Source organism: Nicotiana attenuata, chromosome 7 (genome assembly GCF_001879085.1).
Source record: "Nicotiana attenuata strain UT chromosome 7, NIATTr2, whole genome shotgun sequence".
Lineage (NCBI taxonomy): Eukaryota > Viridiplantae > Streptophyta > Magnoliopsida > Solanales > Solanaceae > Nicotiana > Nicotiana attenuata.
The window spans coordinates 53,121,013-53,146,164 of record NC_031995.1 but is presented as its reverse complement, the minus strand read 5'-3'; the positions used below and the strand labels follow the sequence as shown (position 1 = coordinate 53,146,164).

At 37.2% G+C, this 25,152-nt stretch overlaps 1 protein-coding gene across 1 annotated transcript; it reads left to right on the top strand.

The window, feature by feature from the left end:
- Nucleotides 19,211-22,981, top strand: LOC109229104 (sialidase). Its single transcript, XM_019394423.1, has 5 exons — nt 19,211-19,665; nt 20,031-20,136; nt 20,562-20,685; nt 21,010-21,903; nt 22,157-22,981. Exons 1-5 carry the CDS (start codon nt 19,491-19,493, stop codon nt 22,562-22,564), a joined length of 1,707 nt encoding a protein of 568 aa, XP_019249968.1. The 5' UTR covers nt 19,211-19,490; the 3' UTR covers nt 22,565-22,981.

Sequence of the window (25,152 nt, the reverse complement as noted above, 5' to 3'; positions counted from 1 at the left end):
TTACCTATTTTGGTTCGTAGGGGAATGGGTAATCTGGTTTTGGTTCGAACCTCGGGTTTTGACCACGTGGGCCCGGGGGAGATTTTTGACTTTTTGGGTAAAACTTGGGAAAACTCATTTTCATGCATTGGGGTTGATTCATTTAGTGTTTGTTAATGTAATTAAGTAATTTGTGATTAGATACGAGGGAATTGGCGGTGGAATTGCGGGGTAAAGCTATACTTGAGGCTTAAGTTGTGTGCAAGGCATTGAGGTAAGTGTTTGGTTTAACCCTAGCTTGAGGGACTAGGAGTTGAATCTTATTTGCTAATTGCTTCTTGTTGAGTACAACGTATATGTATGGTGACGAGTATCTATACGTTGGTGTCTAGCATGACCGTGAGTCTTTAAATTGTGAATATTTTGATTTCGTTGTATTTCTCTTGCCTTGGTGATGATTCCTATGTGTTGTGAAAAGTTTGTGAAAGGAAATTGTGACCTATGAACAACGAGGAGCATTGGCTCAAGTTATATTTCAATTGTGAACATCTATGAAATGGTTGAACCCTTTGGAGCATTGACTCAAGGAAGAGAACGAGTATTTAAATTGTTCCCTCGCCGGGATATTGTTGTTTATTGATTATTTTCCCTTGCCGGGATGTTGAGATTATTGATTTTGTACCCTTGTCGGGATTTAATTGTTCAATTGTGTTCCCTTGCCGGGATTTCTTTTATTATTCTGTTTATTCCCTTGCCCCTTGTTTGTGATTGTTGTTTGGGTGAGGAAGAGTGTTAAAGCACGAAGGGTGATGCCGTGCATTGTTTGATTATTGTGAGGAAAGAGTGTAAAGCACGAAGGGTGATGCCGTGCATTGTTTGCTTATGGTGAGGAAAGAGAGTAAAGCACGAAGGGTGATGCCGTGCCGCACGATGTACCATTCCGTGCCGATTCAATTGATTATATGTGAGGAAAGAGAGTAAAAGCACGAAGGGTGATGCCGTGCACACTTTATTATATCATTGCTTGGTGAGGATGAGAGTAAAAGCACGAAGGGTGATGTCGTGCACTTGTTGCTTTCTGTTTCTTTATTAATGTCTGAATTGTGTTGTTTTCCTTCGTTACTGGACAACTTTTACTTGAAATTGTTATTTCCCCCATAGCATGCTCCCCCTCCCATATTGATTATTTGTCTCTGTATTTCGATTCCGCTGTATATGTACATATAACTGCACAGGTTTATGTGGTAGTCCGGTCTAGCCTCGTCACTACTTCGCGGGGGTTAGGCTAGGCACTTACCAGCACATGGGGTCGGTTGTGCTGATGCTACACTCTGTGCTCTTTTGCACAGATCCAGGTGTCGGAGCAGTTTACGGTGCGCAGCTGTAGTCAGGGAGCCGACCTTCAGTCCACGAGACTCCGAGGTAGCCTTGCTGGCATCCGCAGGCCCGACGTCTCTTCTTTCAGTTTTCATGTTCTGTTGACATTTGTATTCGAGACAGACTATGTACTTTATTTCAAACTCTTATTTGTAGTAATCATAGACAGTCCGTGAATTTTTGTGACACCAGATGCTGGGTAGAGACTTGTATTGGTTTTGTAGACGCTGTTTCTTAGTTTAGACTTCCGCTAAATTTTTACTTTTCGTTGTCATTTTAACTGCTTATTCATTGATAATTTAATTGCTTAATCATGCATAAAACAAGATAAGTTAACGTGTGCAAAGTTTCTTGGCTTGCCTAGCTACCACGAGTAGGTGCCATCACGACCCCCAAAGATGGAAAATCCGGGTCGTGACACTATCTTCATCTTTGCAGCAAGTCAAGTTATGATCAGAGGTTAGTAATTAATTACGTACTATTTAATTTCTTGTTGTCATTCTCCGCCATTAATATTTATCACGTTGAAGGTGGAACAAAAGGATAACATAATTATATATTCTTGGCATGTTATAGTTTGGTGACTGATTGGTGCATTTTTACAGTACTAATGGCAATAAGGGGCAATATTTTCGTTCATGGAAACGGCCTGTGCTTGCGATGGCTCCCCTGGGAATTGTGAGCGCTGTTGAGCTTGCTTTTGCTGTTATGTTTATTGCCCTTCTAATTTGGTCTTTAGCCAACTACATCTATATCAGCTTTGGCCATCTCCATATGCATAAAGTTGGAGAGAAAGTGTAGGTTTTCTGAAGAAATTCATCCTAACTTCTACTGTAAATCACATGCAAGTGAGAGAAGAAGTTGAGAGAGAGAAGAAGCTGAGAGCGAAGAAGAAGAAGAAAGAAAAATGTTACTGTTCTATTGATCTATTACAGAAGGGGGTCGTTTATATTGTTGGTTAGTGGTTGACAGCTGCCTCACTAACCACTTAACCAACTCTCATTATACAATACACATATACACTTCTATATTTATATACAGTTATGTATTCAATACTCCCCCTCAAGCTGGAGGGTGAAAAGGATCAAACACTCCATGCTTGGATAAAAGGAATTGATGTTGTGCAGAACCAAGTCCTTTTGTCATCAAATCAGCTAGCTGTAAAGTTGTAGGGATGTATTGAGGACGAATTAACCCTGCCTTGATCTTTTCACGAACAAAATAACAATCAATCTCGATGTGTTTGGTTCGTTCGTGAAATATTGGATTGGCAGCTATTTGTAAAGCTGCCTTGCTATCACAGTATAGGTTGACTGGAACATCTACATCAACTTGTAACTCCTTGAGCAATCCTAGAACCCATGTCATTTCTGCAGATGCTGCTGCAAGACTACGATATTCTGCCTCTGCTGAACTTCTGCTAACTATAGGTTGTTTTTTTGACTTTTGAGAGCAATGAATCCCAAGTTTGACAATATAACCAGTTACTGATCTCCTGGTATTTGGACACCCTGCCCAATCAGAGTCACAATATACAGAAAGATGCCTTATGGGGGAGTTATGTAGAAGAATACCAAGCCCTGGAGTACTTTTAACATATCTAACTACTCGCAGAGCTGCATCCCAATGGGAGTGTTTGGGATGCTGCATAAATTGACTCAGTACTTGGACTGCAAAACACAAATCTAGCTTGGTAACTGTTAGGTAGAGAAGCTTTCCAATGAGTCTTTGGTAGCTACCTGCATCCTGCAACTCTGCATCACCAGTGTGACCAACATGTGTGTCATAATCAATGGTTGTTAGCTTTTGATTGAGCTCAATAGGTGTGTTAATGGGTTTGGCAGTTGCCAGTTGTCACGACCCAATTCCCAAACCCGGTCGTGATGGCGCCTCTCATGAAGACAAGGCCAGCCAACAGAACATCAATACCTCATTAATACTTAGCATGAATAAGTCTAAAACATTAATAAAACTATCATATGTGCGGAAGAAAAGATAAAAATAGGGAACCGTCCCGACACAGCCCGACCGGGGTGTCACAAGTCACGAGCATCTAGAAGGATTTTTAATACAACTACAAGGCCTGTAATATCCAGAACAAAATTTAGAATCAAAGGAAGAAATCCGGTGCCACGAACGCTGGCGGTCACCTTGCTCAGCTACGATAGAAAAATCTTCAACCTGCTCAAAACCCGCTACCGGGTGAACAAATACCTGCATCTGCACACGAGGTGCAGGGAGTAAAGTGAGTACTCCAACTCAGTGAGTAATAAAAGTAAATAATAACTGAGCAGCAAGAAATCACGTAAAGCAACCAACATGCTATATAGAAGCTGGGTACAATTTTCTGAGAAAAACAGTGAAATCTGTGAAATCTTTAGAAATACCTTGGCTCAGTTCAAATCTCTTTTGAAAATGATCTCTTCAATAATTACGAAAACGATTTCAAAATAGTTAGTGCTGATAAGCACGGAAAGACCCGCCCCTCGGGCACAAGTACCACAGTATAACAGGTAAAAAGACAAGTAAATATGCAAGATGAGCACATCAAAGTTCGCCCCTCGGGCAATATCTCAAAACAGTACCGGCCCCTCGGGCATGATTTATGTTCCTGGTCAGTCATTGTTACCTGACCGATCATCCATTGTTACCTGACCAAAACGCGTATTACAGTGCCATTGTTACCACTGGTCAGTCATTGTTACCTGACGAAAACGCGTATAACAGTGCCATTGTTACCACTGTCTAAAATTTATCCGCTCTAGATGGGTACCCGCGCTCACTGTGGGGGTGCAGACTCCGGAGGGGCTCCTACAGCCCAAGCGCTATATCAAGCCACCTCGTGGCATATAAAACAAGGCCTGAAGGCCTTCTCACATCACACTCCAGGCCTGAAAGCCTCCTCACATAACACTCGAGGCCTGAAAGCCTCCTCACATCACACTCGAGGCCTGAAAGCCTCCTCACATATGGCCCTCGGCCTCACTCAGTCCAGAAAACATCATAAGCCCCTCGGGCATCAATAAAATAATAGTTCTCAGCCCAGACAACAGTGAAATATCACTAAAGTCTCAAAAATCAATTAAAACGGTTGAGTTTTCAAAAACAGTATAATCAGCAGGACTGAGTTCAAGTAGTATATCAAATAGTGAGGAATGAGTGATAAAAATCCCCGGAGGGTTCAAATAATTGGCACGAAGCCCAAATATGGCAATCAGCCCAAATCATGATAATATCAAATAAGTTTCAGTCAAATACGCGGTAAAATCAACAACCGGGACGGACCAAGTCACAATCCCCAACGGTGCTCTACCCCACGCACGCTATCCGGCGTGCAAGTCACCTCAATATAGCACTACGGTCTGCAATCCGGGGTTTCAAACCCTCAGGATATCATTTACAATCATTACTCACCTCGAAGCGGTGAAATCTCTAGCTCGCGATGCCTTTGCCCCTCAAATCATCCTCCACGTGCGTCGAATCTAACCAAAATCAGAGCGAATACATCACAATATGCTAAGGGAACAATACCCAATCGAAAACAATCGAAAAATAGCAAAAATCTCGAAATTAGCAAAACCCGAGCCCCGGGCCCACTTCTCAAAAAATCAAAAAATTCACATCAATGGATTCCTCATCTCGCCACGAGTCTATACATATCAAATTTACCAAAATCCAAGCTCAAATGCTCCCTCAAATCCCAAATTTAAATCTCAAAATCCCAAGCCCTAGTTCATCAATTTTTAGGCTTAATTCTATGAATTTCTAGGTTAATTTCACATAATAATCATGTTTTTAACTCAAAAATCTTACCTCCAATAAACTCCAGTCGAAACCCTCTTCAATTGCTCCCAAAAAGCTCTCAAGATGCTCAACAATGGAGGAAAAATGACCCAAAATCGCGGAAATGAGCTTTCAAAACATTCTGCCCAGCTCTATATTTTCTTCTATGCGATCGCGGCCTCATGCACGCGATCGCGAAGAGCAAATTCCCAAGCTCCCAAAAATGTGCTATGCGAACGCGAGAATGCCCCTGCAAACTCGAAGAAGAACTTACCTGGACTCCAAAAACCTCATACGCGATCGCGAACAGCTGAATGCGATCGCGAAGCTTCACCCTCAGACCCTCTGCGATCGCAGATGACCAAATGCGAACGCGATGAACAAATTTCAAGCCTCCCGAATTTCTCCTATGCGATCGCGGCATCACCCCCGCGATCGCGATGGCCAAAGTTTTCTGCAACATAAGAACTGAAAAACCTGCAACTCTCAAGAGCCAAAATTGGTCCGATTGACCATCCGAAACTCACCCGAGGCCCTCGGGACCTCAACCAAACATGCCAACATATCCCATAACATCATTCAAACTTGTTCCAATCATCAAAACACCTCAAACAACATCAAATTACTCGAAACTCATCGAATTCAAGCCTAAGTTTCTCAAAACCTCCGAAATGCACTTTCGATCAAAAACCCGACCAAACGACGTCCGAATGACCTGAAATTTTGCACACACCTCACAAATCACATAACGAAGCTACAGCAACTCTCGGAATTCCATTCCGACCCTCGGATCAAAATCTCACCCATCAACCGGAATTCGCCAAAATACTAACTTCGCCAATTCAAGCCTAATCCTACACCGGACCTCCAAAATCAATTCCGATCACACTCCTGAGTCACAAATCATCCCCCGAAGCTAACCAAATCACCGGAAATCCTATCCGAGCCCTCTAACTCAATAGTCAACATTCGGTTGACTTTTCCAACTTAAGCCTTCCTTAAAGAGACTAAGTGTCTCATTTCTTATCAGAACCAATCCAAATCAATTCTAACACACCACATACCGATAACGAAACATGAAGAAACATAAAATGGGGAAAACGGAGCGGTAACACATGAGACGACGGGTCGGGTCGTCACAGCTGGACTGGGCTAGCCCACCATTTTGATGGGCCTTATAATGGTTAGCCCACCCCAACCCTATGTGGGTTGCGGGTCCCCACGGGCCAGCCCATCATTTTAAAAATATAATTTTATATTTTTTCTTTAAATTCTGACCTAAAAAAGATAATTATTTAAAAGTTAAAAAATATCTTATTGTAAAAATTCGCAAAACTTAATAACTTTTGGTATTGTTTCAGAATATCACAATAAACACAAAAAAAAAAGTAAAAGACAAGACTATATTTCATTCACTATAAGTCAAAACTCAAAACAAACTATTCAAGAAAATGTCCATGATGCTTATGAGATATCCAACACATCATCTTCATCAAACACATTTGAGTCCGCTTGTGATAAATTTGTCTTAACATCTTCACTTTCATCTAAATCTACAATTCACATGCAATATTAATTAGTTAAATATTAAGAATAATTAAAATTTTAAAACTAATAATATTTAAATTCACATTAAAAAATATTATCTGTTTGAGTTTGAGAAAAGATGTGCAGCCAATTTCGAGTAGTAACAAGTGTTGGATATTTTCATAATAAATGCAACTTATGTACTTTGTAAGAACACGCCACCAATGCTAAATGTTGATTACGTTGCTAAAAGGTAATAGGAATACTAAGTACATCACGTACCATCAGTGAAAGATCGGGATATTTTCTAGAATGGTCCTTCCAATACATGACAACATCCATCTCTTGAAACTTCTCAAGATCAAGTTTTGGTTCCTCTTAGTAAAGATCCAATCTAACTTTCCATCTCTAAAGGCAGTATACTTTTTATTTTTTATATATTTTAAATAAATATTTATTAGGCCCACGGGCCGGCCCAGCCCAGCCCCAGTCAAGCCTCACGGGCCACGGGTTTACTCGGGCCGGACTTAAAAGCCTCATTATTAAATGGGCTCCAAAAATTCTAGCCCATCCTTGTTAAATTACACGGTGGGTTTTGCTACCCCAACGGGCCATGCCCATATTGACGACTCTAGCTGGAACTTTCTGTGTTGCAACAAAATAGTATCTATTTTTCAATGACTCTGCAAACACTGGCTATTTTTCAATTATCAGTCGGAAAACTGGCTAGCACGTGCTATATTTACGGGTAAAAGGGAAGTAATGGCATTAGTGTTATAAAATAAAGACTTTAAAGTAAAGAAACCGAAGACAAGTAGAGAGAGAGAGATTTATTATTCAACTTCAAATTCATGTACATAATAAACTGAAATCTCCTCTATTTATAGAAGAAAGCAAGCTGTTGTGTAAGCTGCTACTGCAAGTTGCTGTGTAAGCTGCTACTGTACCATATATAGATAATCTTCAACTGGGGGTAATGTTTATCCATAACGGAGCACCGAAAGGATAAGCTTATTGTACCAGGTATGGATAATCTTCTACCGGGGGTAATGTTTATCCATAGCGGAGTATCGAAAGGATAAGCTTATTGTACCCAGTATGTATAATCTTCTACCGGGGGTAATGTTTATCCATAATGGAGTATCGAAAGGATAAGCTTATTGTATCCGGTATGGATAATCTTCTACCGGGGGTAATGTTTATCTATAATGGAGTATCGAAAGGATAAGCTTATTGTACCCGGTGTGGATAATCTTCTACCGTGGGTAATGTTTATCCATAACCGAGTACCGAAGTGATAAGCTTCTTCAGGAGGCTTATTTCCAATAGAGTACTAAATAGATAAACATATTTACGGCGGAATCCCATATGGATAAGCTTCTTCAGGAAGCTTATTTACAACGGAGTACTAAATGAACATCCATAATATAATATATATTTATAACACTCCTCCTTGGATGTTCATTAAAAGATATTGTGCCTCATTAAAACCTTACTAGGAAAAATTCCATAAAAAAAATCCTAGTGAAGGAAAAAGAGTACACATATTTCGTAATACGCATTGCTAGATGCCTCATTAAAAACCTGTAAGGAAAACCCCGTGGGAGAAAATCTTAACAAGGAAAAAAGAGTGCATCGCGTATTTTACTCCCCCTTATGAAAACCTTGTTTCAAGTATTTCTCTGCATTCCAATCTTGTATATCTTCTCAAAAGTTGAATTTGTAGAGAATATTATCCACCACTATTTCAGATCGATTTAAATTAATCTCATCAGACCAAGAAGTTGCTACAAGTCATTTCATTGAGTTCCTTGCAACCTGCCTGCATCAACTACTTGTAGAAAACTTCAATGGAGTACATGGATAATCTTCTTCAGGAAGATTATCTACAGCGGAGAATCCACAATAATATTTTCAAAGCACTCCCCCTTAGATGTTCATTATTAGGTGTCTTGTTAAAACCTAACTAGGAAAAACCTTGTGGGAAAAATATCCTAGTCAAGGAAAAAGAGTACACTAATAATATACATTGCAAGCTGCCTCATTAAAAACCTTACCAGGAAAAACCCAGTGGGAAAATACCTGAGCAAGGGAAAAAGAGTACAATGCAGAGACTTGGGTATATCTGGACCAAGGAGTTCATCATCCTCTTATGGAGGTAAGAACGGATCCTTAATCCGTGTGGGAGAAGAACTATATCTTTCTAGTAAATTAACAGAAAATGCTATGTCAGGCCTTGTAGCATTAGCAAGATACATTAGTGCACCAATCGCACTGAGATAGGGTACTCCGGGACCAGGGAGTTCCTCATCCTATTCTCGAGGTCGGAATATATCCTTATCCACTTCAAGTGATCGAATAACCATTGGTGTACTCAATGGGTGCGCTTTGTCCATGTAAAAGTGTTTTAAGGCCCTTTCTGTATAGGCATATTGATGGATAAAGATCATGTTCGCTAAATGTTCAATTTGCAGACCAAGACAAAGTTTTGTCTTTTCAAGATCTTTCACCTCAAATTCTTTCTTAAGATATTCAATTTCCTTTTGGAGCTCTTCTGGAGTTCCAACACGATTTATGTCATCAACATAAACAGCAAGTATATCAAATTCTTAATACATGGACATATATATGTAACTTTCTTTCAACAAATATTCACTGAGGCGATAATACCACATATGCCCAGATTGCTTTAAACCGTACAAAGATCTTTATAATCTGATCGAGTATATGTTCTGAGACTTGAATTATATGTGATGATAGGCTACAATTACGTAATTTAGTCGCTTATTACACTCTAATTTACTGCAGTTTAATTGAGTTTGAGCTTTAATCGCTAGTGTCTTGCGCTAACTGTGTGTTTTATGCCTTGTAGGAGTGATTCCGAGCTATATAGATGTTATAGAATGAATTCAAGTGATTTGGAGCTTTGAAGTCTGAGTAAAAGTCCAAGTAATTAAGCCGGGATCGTGTCAAGGGTCAACTTTGATAGTTAAGAACAAACGAAGACTTGAGTAGGCATATTGCACACTATCTAGTAAAATGCACATCACTTTTTACTCAGAACTCCATTTGGGCTCCACAATATATGGTTGGAAAGCTAACTCAAAGGGCTACAACCTTCATGTTTTACGTTTTTCCAAATTCCAAACAGAACAGGGTGAAAAGTGCACGTCAATAGCGCGGCCACGCTCAGGCCGCGCTCGTCAGGCAGAATACTGGGCAATATGCGCGGCCACTAGCGCGGCCGCGCTAGTCAAACCCGGGAAAAGTGTCCTTTTTCACATTGGATAAGGTATAATTGTTTGGTCCCAACCCTACTTGGTATATATACATGGAAAAATGGTATTTTGAGAGAGGAGACCAATTTTTGACACAGATTCGACCTAAGGAGGCAGAGACACAATAGGAGCAAGGCGGAGAATTCTTCTACGAGTTTTTCCTTCCTCTTCCTATTTTTCATTGTTGGTTATGACTATTAGTATTGTAGTTTTACATACTATTATGAATAGTTAATTTGTTATCTAGAGTTTTGATAGAACCTTTTGTAGGATAAATTCTTGTTATGTTTTTATATAATTGAGCCGTAGCTTCTCTCTATTTGTTCAACTACGTTTATATTTTGGTTGGTTGAAGAGCTCTCAATTAGCTGTGCCTATTTAGTATGTATTACTCGGGAGAGAGTACATATTTAGGTAGTTGTTGAACAACATCACTCCCAACGTATGTGAGGAATCAATAACCAAGGGTTTAAAGGTGGGATTAGGGATAACGAAACCTTGGATGCGATCTAAGTGAGCTGTAATTAAAGCCAGCTAGCGTAACTCGGGAGAGTATGTCTAGTAAATTTTAGTAATTACTCGGGAGAGAATTACAACACGCAGAGTGCTCATGATCGGTAGAGGATACTTAGACGAGATTATGGAAGACATAGCGGGAAGGATTCCGAAAACTGGGAAAATCATAACTCTAGACCTCCTTAATCTTGTCTCTAACCCTTAGTATCTGTAGTTGTTAATTTAGTATTTTAATTTGGTAGTTAGTTAGTTAAGCGCAAGAATCTTAATATCTATAAGTTAGGAATTGTTCAAGCTTGTATTCTTGGTGATAGTGAACAACCGTAGCTAAGCCTTAGTTCTCTGTGGGATTCGACTCCGGACTTGTAAACCGGATTATATTTGCAACGACCGCTTAGTCATTTTTATAAGGCATAGTTGGGCGTGATCAATATGCTTCAAGCATTTTAAATCCTTCAGGGATCTTCATATAGACTTAATCAAATAAGTCATATAGGTTATGCCTTGCATTTAAATGGCATGGCATCTCCAGGTGCCTGGACTACAGGTCCGATCCTCACAATCTTTTACAATATTGTGCACTATATTGTATCAAATATATCGTCGACGATCATTTTGAATCAGTCCTAAGCGACATAACTCATTGAGAACTCATCACTTTCTTTCTTTTCAGGTACCTGAACTTCTTCTGGAGTTTAATGAAGTGTTATGTTGTGGGCTCTTCTAGAGCTCATTTCCTCCTCATTATGATTATTTTGATCAATAGCTCCTATCATTTTTCAAGGATTGTTACCTTTGGAACCGATTGGTCTACCATGCTTCATGCGTACAGTAAACTCTATCCTTTAGGGACTTTCTTTTTAACGGGAGCATTTGCAGCTGAAATATGATATTTAATTTTGGATCAGCAAATGCTTCTGGCATTTTACTTGAATTATCTTCTAAGTGAGGATCATATTAATGATAATTCGATTCATATAGCATATTTTTTAGCTGTTTATTCGATCCCCCAAATGTTAGAAAAACTAACATATATCCCCAATCTTCTTTGGGAAACATATCTTTGTGCATTATGGCAGAGAAATTAATCATATACCACACATAAAAAGATAGTAAAAATATTTGATTTCTGATCCTAAACCAATTGTGAGGGGAGGATTTATCATATATTGTTGGTCTGATGCATATAAGTGCTGCTATATGCAATTTAGAAAATCTTAGACCAACACATGAAGCGTTGTTCTCATAAGCAATGATTTAGCCATTAATAGGAGGTATTCAATGCTAAACCAGCTTGGATATAAACCAGGATTATCAAGATGAGCTGTCTTGATTTCATAATCTGAAAGTTATGCTCTTAGTTGTGAAAAGCAATTTCAAATGCCAAACTGCAGGTTGACAATGAACACACATGTAACCATCTTATATATGCATCTATAAGTGATTCACATGATAGGTGAATGGGCCCATTTCACCTTTTATATATTACAGAATTCAGGGGTCTTAGTCCCAACTTTAGCCGGTATAACTAATTTATTATGAGAACAATCAGCACAAGAGAATTCTTGAAAAATCTTCTGGTTCTTCAGTATATGCCTATAGGAATTCTCAAATAGCTCATTTAAAAATGGCAAATGAAAACTTCAATTTTATCATGGCATGTGCTATCTCTTAGAAAACTTCTAGTTTACTATGGCATAAACTTTTGCATTAGTAAACTTCTGGTTTACTATGATACATGATGTAGTACAAATTGAAGATATAAAGTGGGTAACTTCTCATATACATATTATTTTACCCCCTATGCTTGTGGAAACGTGAAGATTTTCAATCTTCCAATCATTTGTAGTCTCAATATGATAGCCAGTTGTATTAGTAAACTTCGGGTTTACTACAACATAAGTTTTGACCACAATCATATAATATGAATGACAACTTTGCATATAAGCTCTTCGGGAGCCTTCAATTTATTTTCCATAATCAAATATTATTCAGACACTACTTGTATCATGTGTCTTTTAGACAAACAGTTAGCTCTTCAGGAGCTTTTGATAATTTTGCCAAATAGTGCTCAGACACTTCTAGTGTCATGAGAGAAAATCATAATCAAATTGACAATATAAAGACAATTCTAAATTTATAAATGTAAGAAATTAAGAATTTCAGTATTTTTACCACCAACTTTGTGACAAACATCTCCTTCAGGGAGAAACGCCATTAACATCAAAATATTTTATATCAAAGCGGTAACCACATAGTCATTACATCCTTCAGGGAAAGATACATGAGTTGTTATTTCGGAAAACTCGATAACTAACCATAACATATTAATGTGGTTGTAGTAGAAAGCATTTTACAAGAATACTTTGCCTTGGAATGATATTTAGTAAAATTTTCCAAGATATTTTACGTATAACAGGTACGTGCGACAATGATCCTTATGCCACAAAAATAAGATTTATATCCTTTGTTATTCTACCTCTTCAGAAGGTGTGTTGTGGTATTTCTTCATTCACTCCAGAGAATGAAAATGTGCTTCAAAAATAACTTTGAATAGCGTATTATTTTGTTTAAGCACAAAAAGACACAGTTTCATAATATTTTCTTGGTTCAGGAGAAAATTTCAATTGTGTTACTTCTTCAGGAGCAAATTTAAAATACGAAATATTGAGTATATATTCCCTCAATCATATTACCTCTTCTGGAGGTGAATTGGAATATATTCACATCAAAAGCGCGTTCACAGTTACGAGCTTTATTAATATTGTCACATTCACTTCAGGAATGGATTAATATTTACCAAAAGTTCTCATCCTTCAGGTAACGGAACATAATTATTTGAATGTGCATTGATCACACCAAATTCTGTGACGGCTTAGAACCTCTTTTAAGATATTGTTACTTTAGGAGAAAATCGAGGCATGCAAGTAATATAGAGAAATTTTCTCTAACTCATCTTCAATTGTAACCATAGAAAGCCTAAATTATCACTTCTAGTGGTTATAGGCATATACCACTTCTGGTGGTTAACAAAATTTAGTTACAATGAGATATACAAAATATAACCACTTCTGGTGGTTATATATTTCTTGCAAACTCTACTGGAGTTTAAGTGGATCTAACAATGTTACCCACTTTATAATCCTTTATTAAGATAATTAGGATGATGAAAATAAATACCAAAATAGGTACTGTATACGTAGCATATAACCAATCAAGCAATGATAAAGATATTAAACCAAATATAAGCAAAAGACTCAAGTTACTTTACACAAATTTGGCCACTCCAGACGTAAGTGATATCTACTTCTCTACCACCAAGAAGAAAAGCACCACCTCAAGGGTATAATCTGCCTTATGATGCTCGGAATGAACAAGATCTAACCACGGATGTAAGAGCGTCGTCTTACATCGGAGATGAACACTGAAATAGAAATTAAATTCGAAGTAAGTACTCAAAATGGCAGAGTCTCGTGCTGATAACGTGTTATAAAATAAAGACTTTAAAGTAAAGAAACCGAAAACAAGTAGAGAGAGAGAGAGAGAGATTTATTATTCAACTTCAAATTCATGTACATAATAAACTGAATCTCCTCTATTTATAGAAGAAAGCAAGCTGTTGTGTAAGCTGCTACTGCAAGCTACTGTGTAAGCTGCTACTGTACCATATATAGATAATCTTCAACTGGGGGTAATGTTTATCCATAACGGAGTACCGAAAGGATAAGCTTATTGTACCAGGTATGGATAATCTTCTACCGAGGGTAATGTTTATCCATAACGGAGTATCGAAAGGATAAGCTTATTGTACGCGGTATGGATAATCTTCTACCGTGGGTAATGTTTATCCATAACCGAGTACCGAAGTGATAAGCTTCTTCAGGAGGCTTATTTCCAATAGTCCCATATGAATAAGCTTCTTCAGGAAGCTTATTTACAACGGACTACTAAATGAACATCCATAATATAATATATATTTATAACAATTAGGACATTTTAGAGGAAGTGTCACCAATTTCTGAAAGTCTTTGGGCTTTTCTGGATTTGGCCCAAGACAATAGGTCGGAATCATGTGGGGGTTCCTTTTCTTTTTCTTTCTAAAATCTCTTTAATGAGCTTTATACGGCTGGAATTCGGATTAATACGGCTGTATTTATACCTCAATATAAATAGAGGATACCTACTGATAAACAAAAAATTCATTTCTTTTTCGTATTTTCCTATTTTCTGAATAAAGGGTTCACTTCCTTTTCCTTTTCTTTTTACTTATACCTTGTTTGGCCAAACTTATTTTTTGCCAAAAAATTTTTCCCCTCAAAGTTAAGGTATTTGGCCAAGTTCTTAGAAGTTAAAAAAAAGTACTTTTGAGTAGAAGCAGTTTTTCAAACACTAATTGCTGCTCAAAAGTACTTTTCAAATTGATCAACCAAATAAACGGGTAGTTTTGAGATTAATCTCTTTCCCTATTCATTTGGTGGGAATTCCCACTGGTTTTGGGCTTAAACACGATAACAATTTCATTATGTTGCTCCGTACCGAAATCTGGAAAACTATGCCTAAAATTACCCGTTAGCTATGGATTTAAATTATCTCAACTACTAATGTTTTGAATTTTTATACGATTACTACAATTTAAGTGGCTGTAAAAGACTATTTAGTCGCTAAGAATCGGTCTAAATAAGTCACTGGCGACTAAAAGTGAAGCTACAATCAATGACAGCTTTATGTCTTCAAGAACATTTAAACAGTTAGGATGTCATAATTCAATTTATAAGATCAAGAATTTGAATTTTAGTCATTTTCTAAACTAATATTATATGATCGAATCTCTTCTATTTCCATAGGGAAAAAAAGAAGAAAATCATTAACAACATTAGAGTTCTCCTTTTTCTCTTCTGCTTTTGAAGCTAAATGTCTTTGTGTGTAAAATGCTCTTTTTTTATTTCTGGTTTAATCAATTAGTGTCTAAAATTTATTGGCGTGATTAATCCACGTACTGTCACGCATTAAACAGAGTATAGTGCTCCTTACAGAAGATTTTTATTCGCAATATTCAAACTCAAAACATCTTGTAAAGTGCCAAAGAATTTGTAAATCGTGATTAAAGGGCATAAAGGGCAGTATGATGCATTAAGTATAACATAGTCACGTAGGGTTCAAACAAAGCTCGCACCAAGCAATCTACTATAATGCAAGCAGTAGCGGAGGCAAGATCTTCAAGAAGGGGGTTCAAAAATTTTTTTTGTAGCTAGTGGGAATTGAACCTACAAAACCTTATGAAGGTTTTGAACCCCCTTGACCACTAAACTACACTTTTGGGTTGTGTTAAAGGGGGTTCAAAACTTAATATATAGAGGTAAAAATCAGATTTTACCTTATATACACAGACCACAGTGTAATTTTTCGGCGAAGGGGATTCAGGTTAAATCCGCCCCTGATGAAAGCAATGGCTATTTTCACAGCTTAAACCTGTGACCTATAGGTCTTACGAAAATAATTTTATCACTGCTCCAAATTAAAGCTTCTATTCATAGTAGTCTTTTTTTTTTTTTTAATAATTAGCCGACCATATCAATGTGTATATTATTTTCTTGATTGTGGAAAATGCATTGAAAAGGAGACCTAAATTTAGCCAAACTTTCAAAGGTTGCTGGCCAAAATGTGTCAAAATTGAGGACCCATCAAAGGAGAAAACACAAAAGCCTAGTGAGACATATTTATTCCATTCTGGTCAAACCACATGTTCATCAACACAAAAGACAACATTTAGGCTCCATACATTGTTAATTTTCAACCACCCCATCAATTTGGATCATGCTAAATTCTTTTTGACTTGAGTGCTGACTTATTTATTTATTTATTTATTTATATATTTATCTATTTATTTATAACTAGTTAAAGTTGTGTTGCAGCTAGACTAATCACAAGCTTTTCACTTAGAAAGCTTCTCCTTGCTAAAAAAAAAGTAGCAATATTATAAATTTCTTTATCTTTATTAAAGATTCCTTGAAAATATGTAGATGAAATATATAGAAGAAAAGAATATAATATGTCAAATTACAATACTAGACTGGGTGAAAATATATATGAAAATTAAATGAACAGTACAAATTTACACGTGTCTATCTCATGTGAATGGTTTGGTTTAACACCTTGAGATTTGAGAATGACATTTGCAAAGTACAACAGAGAATATATACACATTATAAGCTTGTTGTTCTCTCGAAAATGCTTTACACAAAATTATCTTTTCTACAACCGCTTCTGCTTCTGCTTAAAAATATATATTTTTCCTTCTAAAAGCTTGGTCAAGCACTTTAATTTTATTTAAAAATACTTTAAATAAATATTTTTGATCTTGAAAAAATTTGGCCAAACAAGCTATAAGTCATTTTACTAAACACCAAATTTGATATGTTAATTTGACTTACATAGTATTAATAATAATGGGAATTTTTTTTTGAAGTTGTGATTGAAAAAAGAGGAACCGATCACATGAAAATTAGAATATGAATAATTCAACAAATTTAAAATCTTGAAAATTATATAGAAGTAGAATATAGGCAAACAAGTGTATGTGATTATATGCTAATATTATATCTTAATCAGGGTAACTTATTTAATTTCCAGACAAGATATCACATTAGTGGTGTCTATTTCATATTCCTTTGCTATTAATTCGAAAAGGGAGAAATTCAAAAATAGCCACAGTTTCAAAAGTAATCGAAATTTGGCCACTTTTCATGTAAAGATAAATCTGAACAAAAACTGTTGCTCCCCAACGCACACGCAAGTATACGCAGTCGTCAAGTAATAAAGTGACTAAAAGTCGGATGTCGATCCCACGAGGACTTGTGATTAACTATTAACTAAATTAGACGATCCTATTTATCTATACAAGAATTAAACCAAGAAGTATTTGATTCTGAACTAATTAAATAAATAAAAACAAATAATGAACTTTGGACAGAGAAAGAGCAGATTTTTATGATATCAATGTAATGAAAACGATCTAGGGTTATGGGCTATCTAACATTCCTATTGTATTCTTCAATTGAATTGACTAACCAATTTATCTAGTTTATTGGTTGACAGGGTTAATATTGCTCATAAGAATCTGTCGAGTTCTTACTCGCCTATTCAAGCTAACCTAACTCCTATATGTCTATGGAATTAGAATCAACAAGAACGCATTTATAATTCCTGTAAATCAACCAAGCAAGGCAATTAGGTATATGTCTATCCTAACCGCGAATCCGTTCCCCGAGGCCCAGGTTCAAGAACTTGCTCTACTCAATCCTATATGCAATCTAGAATTTCCACTTTCGAGTTCAACTCTAGATTCGTAGATAGTATTCAATTTGTGATCAAGCAATCAAATAATTAAGTGCAGGATTAAATAAATAAACCAATATGATAAACTAAGAAATCAAAATCAATATCCGAATAACAATAGTCATGAAAGAACCACAACCCTAGAACGTGAAGTTTAGCTCCACATAGACATGGTAGCAAAACAACAAATCATACAAAGAAACATAAAATTACAAAGATTGGTGGAAGAAAAGATGAAACCCGGCCTCCATGGCGGCTCTGTGCTTGTGTTTTCCTCTCAAAAAATGTCCTCCTCCCTCAAAATACCGTTTTTCTATGTATATATACCAAGTAGGGTTGGGCCCAAACAATTATACCTTCTCCAATGTGAAAAAGGACACTTTTCCCGGGTGACTAGCGCGAGCTCGCGCATCCTTCGCGCATGACTTCGCGCATATTCCTTGACATTCTGCCTCCAGCTCCTTAACTAACGCGACTTCGCGCTAACTTCGCGCTAGAGTTCGCGCATTTTTCACCCTGTTCCATTTCAAATTTGGAAAAACGTAAAACATGAAAGTTGTATCCCTTTGAGTTAGCTTTCCAACCATATATTGTGGAGCTAAAATGGAGTTCTGAGCAAAAAGTTATATCTATTTTACTAGACAGTGCGCAATATGCCTACTGGAGTCTTCGTTCGCTCTAACTATCATCCGTTGACCCCCAAACACGATCCCGGCTTAATTCCTTGATCTTTTACTCAAATTTTAAAGCTCCAAATCACTCGAATTCATTCCATAACATCTATATAGCTCGGAATCACTCCTACAAGGCATAGAACACACAGTTAGTGCAAGACACTGGCGATTAAAGCTCAAACTCAATTAGGCATAAATATAATACAATTTAGCATTAAAACATCAAAATGTAAAGTAAGTCATGCACTAAAAATATGGAATTATAGCCAAACATCATACTCTGTGTCTCATTTTATATAATGTTTTTACTATTTCACGAGTTTAACATGTGTTTTTATTTTCAGTACTTTTTCATAAAAGTATTCATTGTACTTTTATATTTTTTTTATTCTCTAATGATTTGGTTATAAAAATCTAATCATGTCCAATAAACACAAAAAAGTTATTTCACATTCATACTCCAAACTCACTATTTATGTGGTAAGGGAAGAAACCATTATAAAAACTTATAGGGGTTTTTTCCACTTTAATAAGATTATTATACGGTACCAATTCAAATTAATTAGTATTTCAAGTTAGAAAAACTATACTATGTAGCTGTTCTTAAAAATAAGAGTCAAATCAATTTTTTATATATTAATAAATTAACGAATATAATTATTCTTGGCCAAATATGTAATTTGCCCCAAAAAAGGTTACCAAAAAAAATGTGATCAAAATAAGGAAGTAGGGGGAAATAAAGGAGGCAGCGGAAGGGAGGGAAAGGGGGGGGGAGGGAGGGAAGTAGGAACGCACCGACCCTCTCTTACCTGTCTCTCTGTCAGTTTTTTACTATTCCTAACATCCTTTCTTTCCTTCTTCTTCTTCTTCTTCTATTCTCCCCAATCTGCAGCCTTTTCTCTCTCTCTCTCTCTCTCACTGTTAAGTCCGAACAGATCTGCTCAATCTCCGGCAACATTACAAAAAGAAAAAGCTTTCATATTTGTTCACGTCCATTTTAATTAGTTATAGGTGAAGAACGATGAATCGGAGCTTCAGAGATTCAATGATCAGCGGGAAGAATTTTCCTATATCGTCACAGCACCGGCGAGGTCTTAGTCTTAACGGAGCTTCTAGAGAGCAGCCTGATGATAACTTGGATCTCTTCTCTAAAAGTCGCCGCAGTATCTCCGTTGCATCCTCCGACGATTCCGATGGTATGCCTTTTTTCTTATTTATTCTAACATGTAGCATTACTTTCTTATTATTTACGTTGCATCTTTTTGTATTTTACGCTTCCTCATTATCACAAGTCGAACATTCCTCATCTGCATTATTGGCCGCAAAATTACACAATTACTTCTAAATCACAAACTAGCTGCGAGTCTCTATATGTGTGCAATCTTCATTATAGCTAGCACTCCTCTTTGAGGATTAATTAGTTTGACAAATTTCTAGTTGTAAAAATTAGTCCGGAACTATATATGCTACTCTTGACTATTAAGCTCTAATTTTGTCAATAGTTTTCCTTTTTATTTAAGTAATTTTTTTTTAATTTGTTTTGGTTGTTCTGTGCCTGCAGTTTCGGTTAAACTGGGGAGGCTTTCAATTGGATCAGTGAAGCAAGTAAAGAGTGGATTAGAGGATCTGATGGCATCTACCGAGGGAGATAAGCATGATTACGATTGGTAAATCTGCATCTTTGGAATATTAGATCTCGCCTCCTAATTATTTGTTTGGACTAACTCAAATTACATGGGGAACTACTACAATTTTAGTATTTACTGCTCTGTGTGTTGAATTCATACTGATTACAAAGGCAATGACTGCTCCTGTTAAAGAAGAATAGTTCCTCTAATTTCTAACTAGGTCACTAGTCTGGGTGCTCAAATATTGACTAAGAGACACGGTATCATCCTAAATATACCTTTGTTGAGCAGCAGTCACCCAGAGCTGTAGTAGTGTATATCTAATGTATCAACTTAAGGCCAGTCGTCTTCATATAGCCGACACAGTCAAATTAAGCTATGTTTCCCTTTCTATGTCTAATGAATGAAGAAGGGAAAGCATTATTGATTCCTCACTCCCAGTTGTCGTGTTTTCATTTCTATAGGCTCCTCACTCCTCCAGGAACTCCCCTTGTTCCTTCATCAGATGGAAGTGAATCAAAACCAGCTTCAGCGGCTCCAAGAGGCAGCTCATTGGGCAGATCTGCCTCCACAACTAAGGCCTCAAGGGTAAGTCTCTATGTTTCCGTATTAATCATGTCTTTGGAATTGTTGAATTCATATATATCGATATCAATGCTCTTTAGAGTTGAGACTTATCCATGAAAACTTTCTCAATCCCGTCGTCTATCACAGTCCACATTTTTTTTTTTAAAATTCAGTCATCATTATTTTAGGTTATTGTTGCCCAATATCTTTACTTTTGAAATGTGTTGTTGGACCTCTATCATACAAACTAGATAGATGACTATCTAGAATATCAGTTTCACAGGCTTGTAACGCTCACGAATTACCTTGCCAAGTAGTTGTGCTGATAAAATTATTTGTTTTCAGCTTTCAGTGTCTCATTCAGAGAGCAATACTCCTGCAAGACCAACTCGGAGTAATTCTGTGACTCGACCTTCCATTTCTAGCTCTCAGTACAGTAGTTACTCAAATAAATCAGGCTCTATTCTAAACACAAGCTCTGCGTCAGTCTCCTCCTATATTAGACCATCTACGCCGACAAACCGTTCTTCTTCTTCAGCCAGGCCTTCCACCCCGACTTCCCGTGCAACTGTGTCCAGACCTTCAACTCCTTCTAGAGCCCGCCAAGCCCCAAGTACTCCTTCTAGGCCAACCCAAAGCTCAAGGCCCTCTACTCCAACTTCCCGGGCCCAAATACCAGCAAACTTGAGTACCCCTGCTGCTCGGTCTACTTCAAGGCCTTCAACACCTACTCGTCGGAACATAACACCTTCATTGTCTCCAGCATCTAGATCATCAACTCCAGCAGGGCGCTCTGTCACCAATGGACGACCTGCAGCTTCTGTTTCTCGTCCAAGCTCCCCTAGTCCCCAAGTTCGTCGACCATCACAACCAATAGTTCCCCCAGATTTTTCACTTGAAACGCCTCCAAACCTACGCACAACTCTGCCAGACAGGCCTCTGTCTGCTGGTAGGTCCAGGCCAAATCCTTCTGTCACTACCAAGGCAAATGCAGAAACCCCAAGTGTGGCAAATCCTCGGAGACAGTCATCGCCCATTGTTAGCAGGGGAAGACTAACAGAACCCTCTGCTAGAGGACGAGTGCTTGGCGGAGGGCAACTTAATGATATTTCTGATTCCCGCAGGGCTTCACATGTCTCAGAATTGTCTACAAGGAAGCCTGTAAAGATTGCTACTGATAGCACGGGACTTGGAAGGACAATTTCTAAGAAATCTCTTGACGTGGCAATCAGGCATATGGTAAGTATGGTCTTCATATTTTGCATCGAGCAGATTCTTTTGTTATGATGACATTACTAAATTTGTATAGCAACTCTTAACTGCTGATCTGGTTCAATTAGCTTCTAGTCTGCTTATGGTTGTTAGTGAAGTGATTTCGACAATTAAAGACTTAATTGTGTGTTCTATTTGATGCTGTATGGGTTTCCTTGAACTGCCAAAGAGCAGGAAAGTTTTTGTTGTACCTAACAGTGTGGACACATTGCTGCTGCAGGATATTAGAAATGGCCTCAATGGTGTTCGTCCACTTTCTGGCTCAACCCTCTTTCCTCATAGTATTCGCTCCACAAATGGGAAAAACCAGCCTTCTCATGGTTCGACTGCCCCATCCTCTACCAATGAGAATGCATCTTACCACTACAATGGTAATCTTCCTGAGAACGGAAATTACCTTAACAGGTCATCTGATAATGGGAGTGAAGAGGGCAAGTCTCAATATTCAGCAAAATTGACAGACATTGATATTTATGAGAGTTCTCGTTACGATGCGCTTCTGCTGAAAGAGGATTTGAAGAACACAAATTGGCTGCACAGCATCGATGACAAGTCGGATCAAGAAACGTTATTTGACAACGGATTTGAGTCGCTACCTGAACCTTTTAGCCCTTTGCAGCATTTGTGAAGTGATTTTCCTTTCTGTTATTGCTAATTATTATTCTTTTGAGTTTTTATTTGTTACTAAATCATTTATTTGCAAAAGAAGATAAGAAGAGATGGAATGTGGCAAATTAGCCCATCAGGACTGTGAAAGGCAACCTACTATATCTATTTTGTTTCCATTATTATACAAGCAAAAGGACTGTATCTGTATTCCATATGCCACGAGAAGATGGTGGTTGCGACAAATTATGGATGCTAGCTGATCTTATCCAGTTGAAATGAAGCCTATTTCTTCGTAGTACATTGTTGGGCCTTTAATGGTGGCAACAAGACTTTAGTGTATGTTCATTCTGTTTGGGTACCCCATAAGTGTAAATGGAAGCTCATTGCTGAGCATATTTAATGATAACTTGATTTGGTCCTAACAAACCGAAGCTTATATGCTGAGATATTTATTATTTGCTTGATTTTTGTCCTTACAAACATTTAAATCCAATTCTTGAGCAAACCAACTATTGGTAGATGTAAATCATAACTCTTCAACTAGAAAGCGGTACAGGGATATAAAAGTGAAAATGTTCAAAAGTAACTTAAATAAGCAAACCCGTTCATTCAATCTTTGGGTTCAATACTTCAATAAGGCGAAAAAAAATCAGAAAGTCATATTTACGATTGGTAATTGAAAAATAGCCACATTTTCAAAAGTAATTGAAATTTAGCAACTTTTTATGTAAAGATAAAATCTGAACAAAATCACTCTTAAAAATTCGAATATATTCCAGCATATTATGCTGGAGTTCTAATATTTTACATATGAGCTTCCAGCATAATATGCTACTCCCTCCGGTCCAAAATAAGTGATTTTTTGGATGTTTTCACACAGATTAAGAAATCCATCTTTTAGCATTAATTAGCAATGAAATTGACCATATTAACCTTACTATCTCACATAAACACTCCTAACACATACTCCAACACTATTTACTCCAAGGACAATGTAGGAAAAAAATAATTAATTCATTCTTGAAATCTGGAAAAACCACTTACTTTGGACCACAAAAAAAGGCCAAAAAATCACTTATTTTGGACCGGAGGGAGTAGAATTTTATATTGTGTTGGAATTCCATCATAATATGCTGGAAGTTTATATGCAGGAGCTCCATAATCCCACATATTATGCTGGAACATTCCGTGTGCTAGAGTTCCAACATAATATACTGGAATTTCATACACAGGAGCTTCATAATCCCACATATTATGCTGGAATTTTCCATGTGTTCAACAAAACAATGGGAACACTGGCTGTTTTTCGATTATCAGTCCGGAAAATGGCTAGCCGTGCTATTTTTACTAAATATGTAAAAATTGCACGGGTTTTTAAAAAGTTTTAACTTGTACCCACTTTTTAAACAACTTCAGCCCCCTTTCTCCTCCTCCTTCTCCTCCTCCTCCTTCTGCTCCTTCTTTTTCTTCTTCTTCTTCTTCTTCTTCTTCTTCTTCTTCTTCTTCTTCTTCTTTCTTCTGCTGCTGTTGGCGCTGCAATGAAACTTTAGTTCATGGGGATGACTGCCATAAGTATGTTTATCAAATTATTTAAAAACAAATTATAAATAACTTTCTAAAGTAAGTTCTGAAGAAGATGATAGTAACTTGTTGGATTCAGCTTTGTACATTATCAATGCATTTTAACCAGTTGTGCTAAACTATTTATCTAGTTTTTTAAGTTACTAATTCTACTTATGATAAACTTATTATCTGTTCAAAAAATCAATTACATGATAGCATAAAACATGCTGAAGTTCAGCAAATATAGAACACAACTTCAGCTAAAACATGCTGAAGTTCAGCAAATAGAGAACAAAACTTCACCTACTAGAATGCTTAAGTTCAGCAATTACAAACAAAAACTTCAGCCAACACTAAGTTTACGTAAAAACTTCAGCTAAAACATGCTGAAGTTCAACGATTACAAACAAAAATTTCAGCAATTACAAACAAAAATTTCAGCAAATAGAGAACAAAACTTCAGCTACTAGAACGCTTAAGTTCAGCAATTACAAACAAAAACTTCAGCCAACACTAAGTTTATGTGAAAAACTTCAGCTAAAACATGGTGAAGTTCAGCAATTACAAATAAAAACTTCAGCACACTTGGTTCAGCAATTTTTGCTACTTCGGGCTCGTCTACTAAAATGCTGAAGTTTGCGTGATCGCCTTTGCTACTTCAGGCCCGTATGTTGAAGTTACGCGAAAAAGTGGGTACACTTACAATTTTTTTTACAAAGCGGGTACAAGTTAAAACGTGACCCCAAAAGCGGGTATAGATGCAAATGCAGCTTCAAACAAACACAAGAGTAAATTCGAATTCAAGAGAAAAGCGAGAGGGTACAATATTTGATAATCTTATACAAAAGTAATTATATCCTTAATTTCTCAAAGTTAAAGCTACACATATTTGTAGCAATTCACATGTATGACTCCATTTTGTTTGGATTTATTTTGTATTTCTCTATTATATACTATTCCAATAGAGTATTTATATCGAGTACCTTAACATTGACTTTGGGGGGGGGGGGGGGTTTTAACCACTCGGTCTATCTCAATAGACTG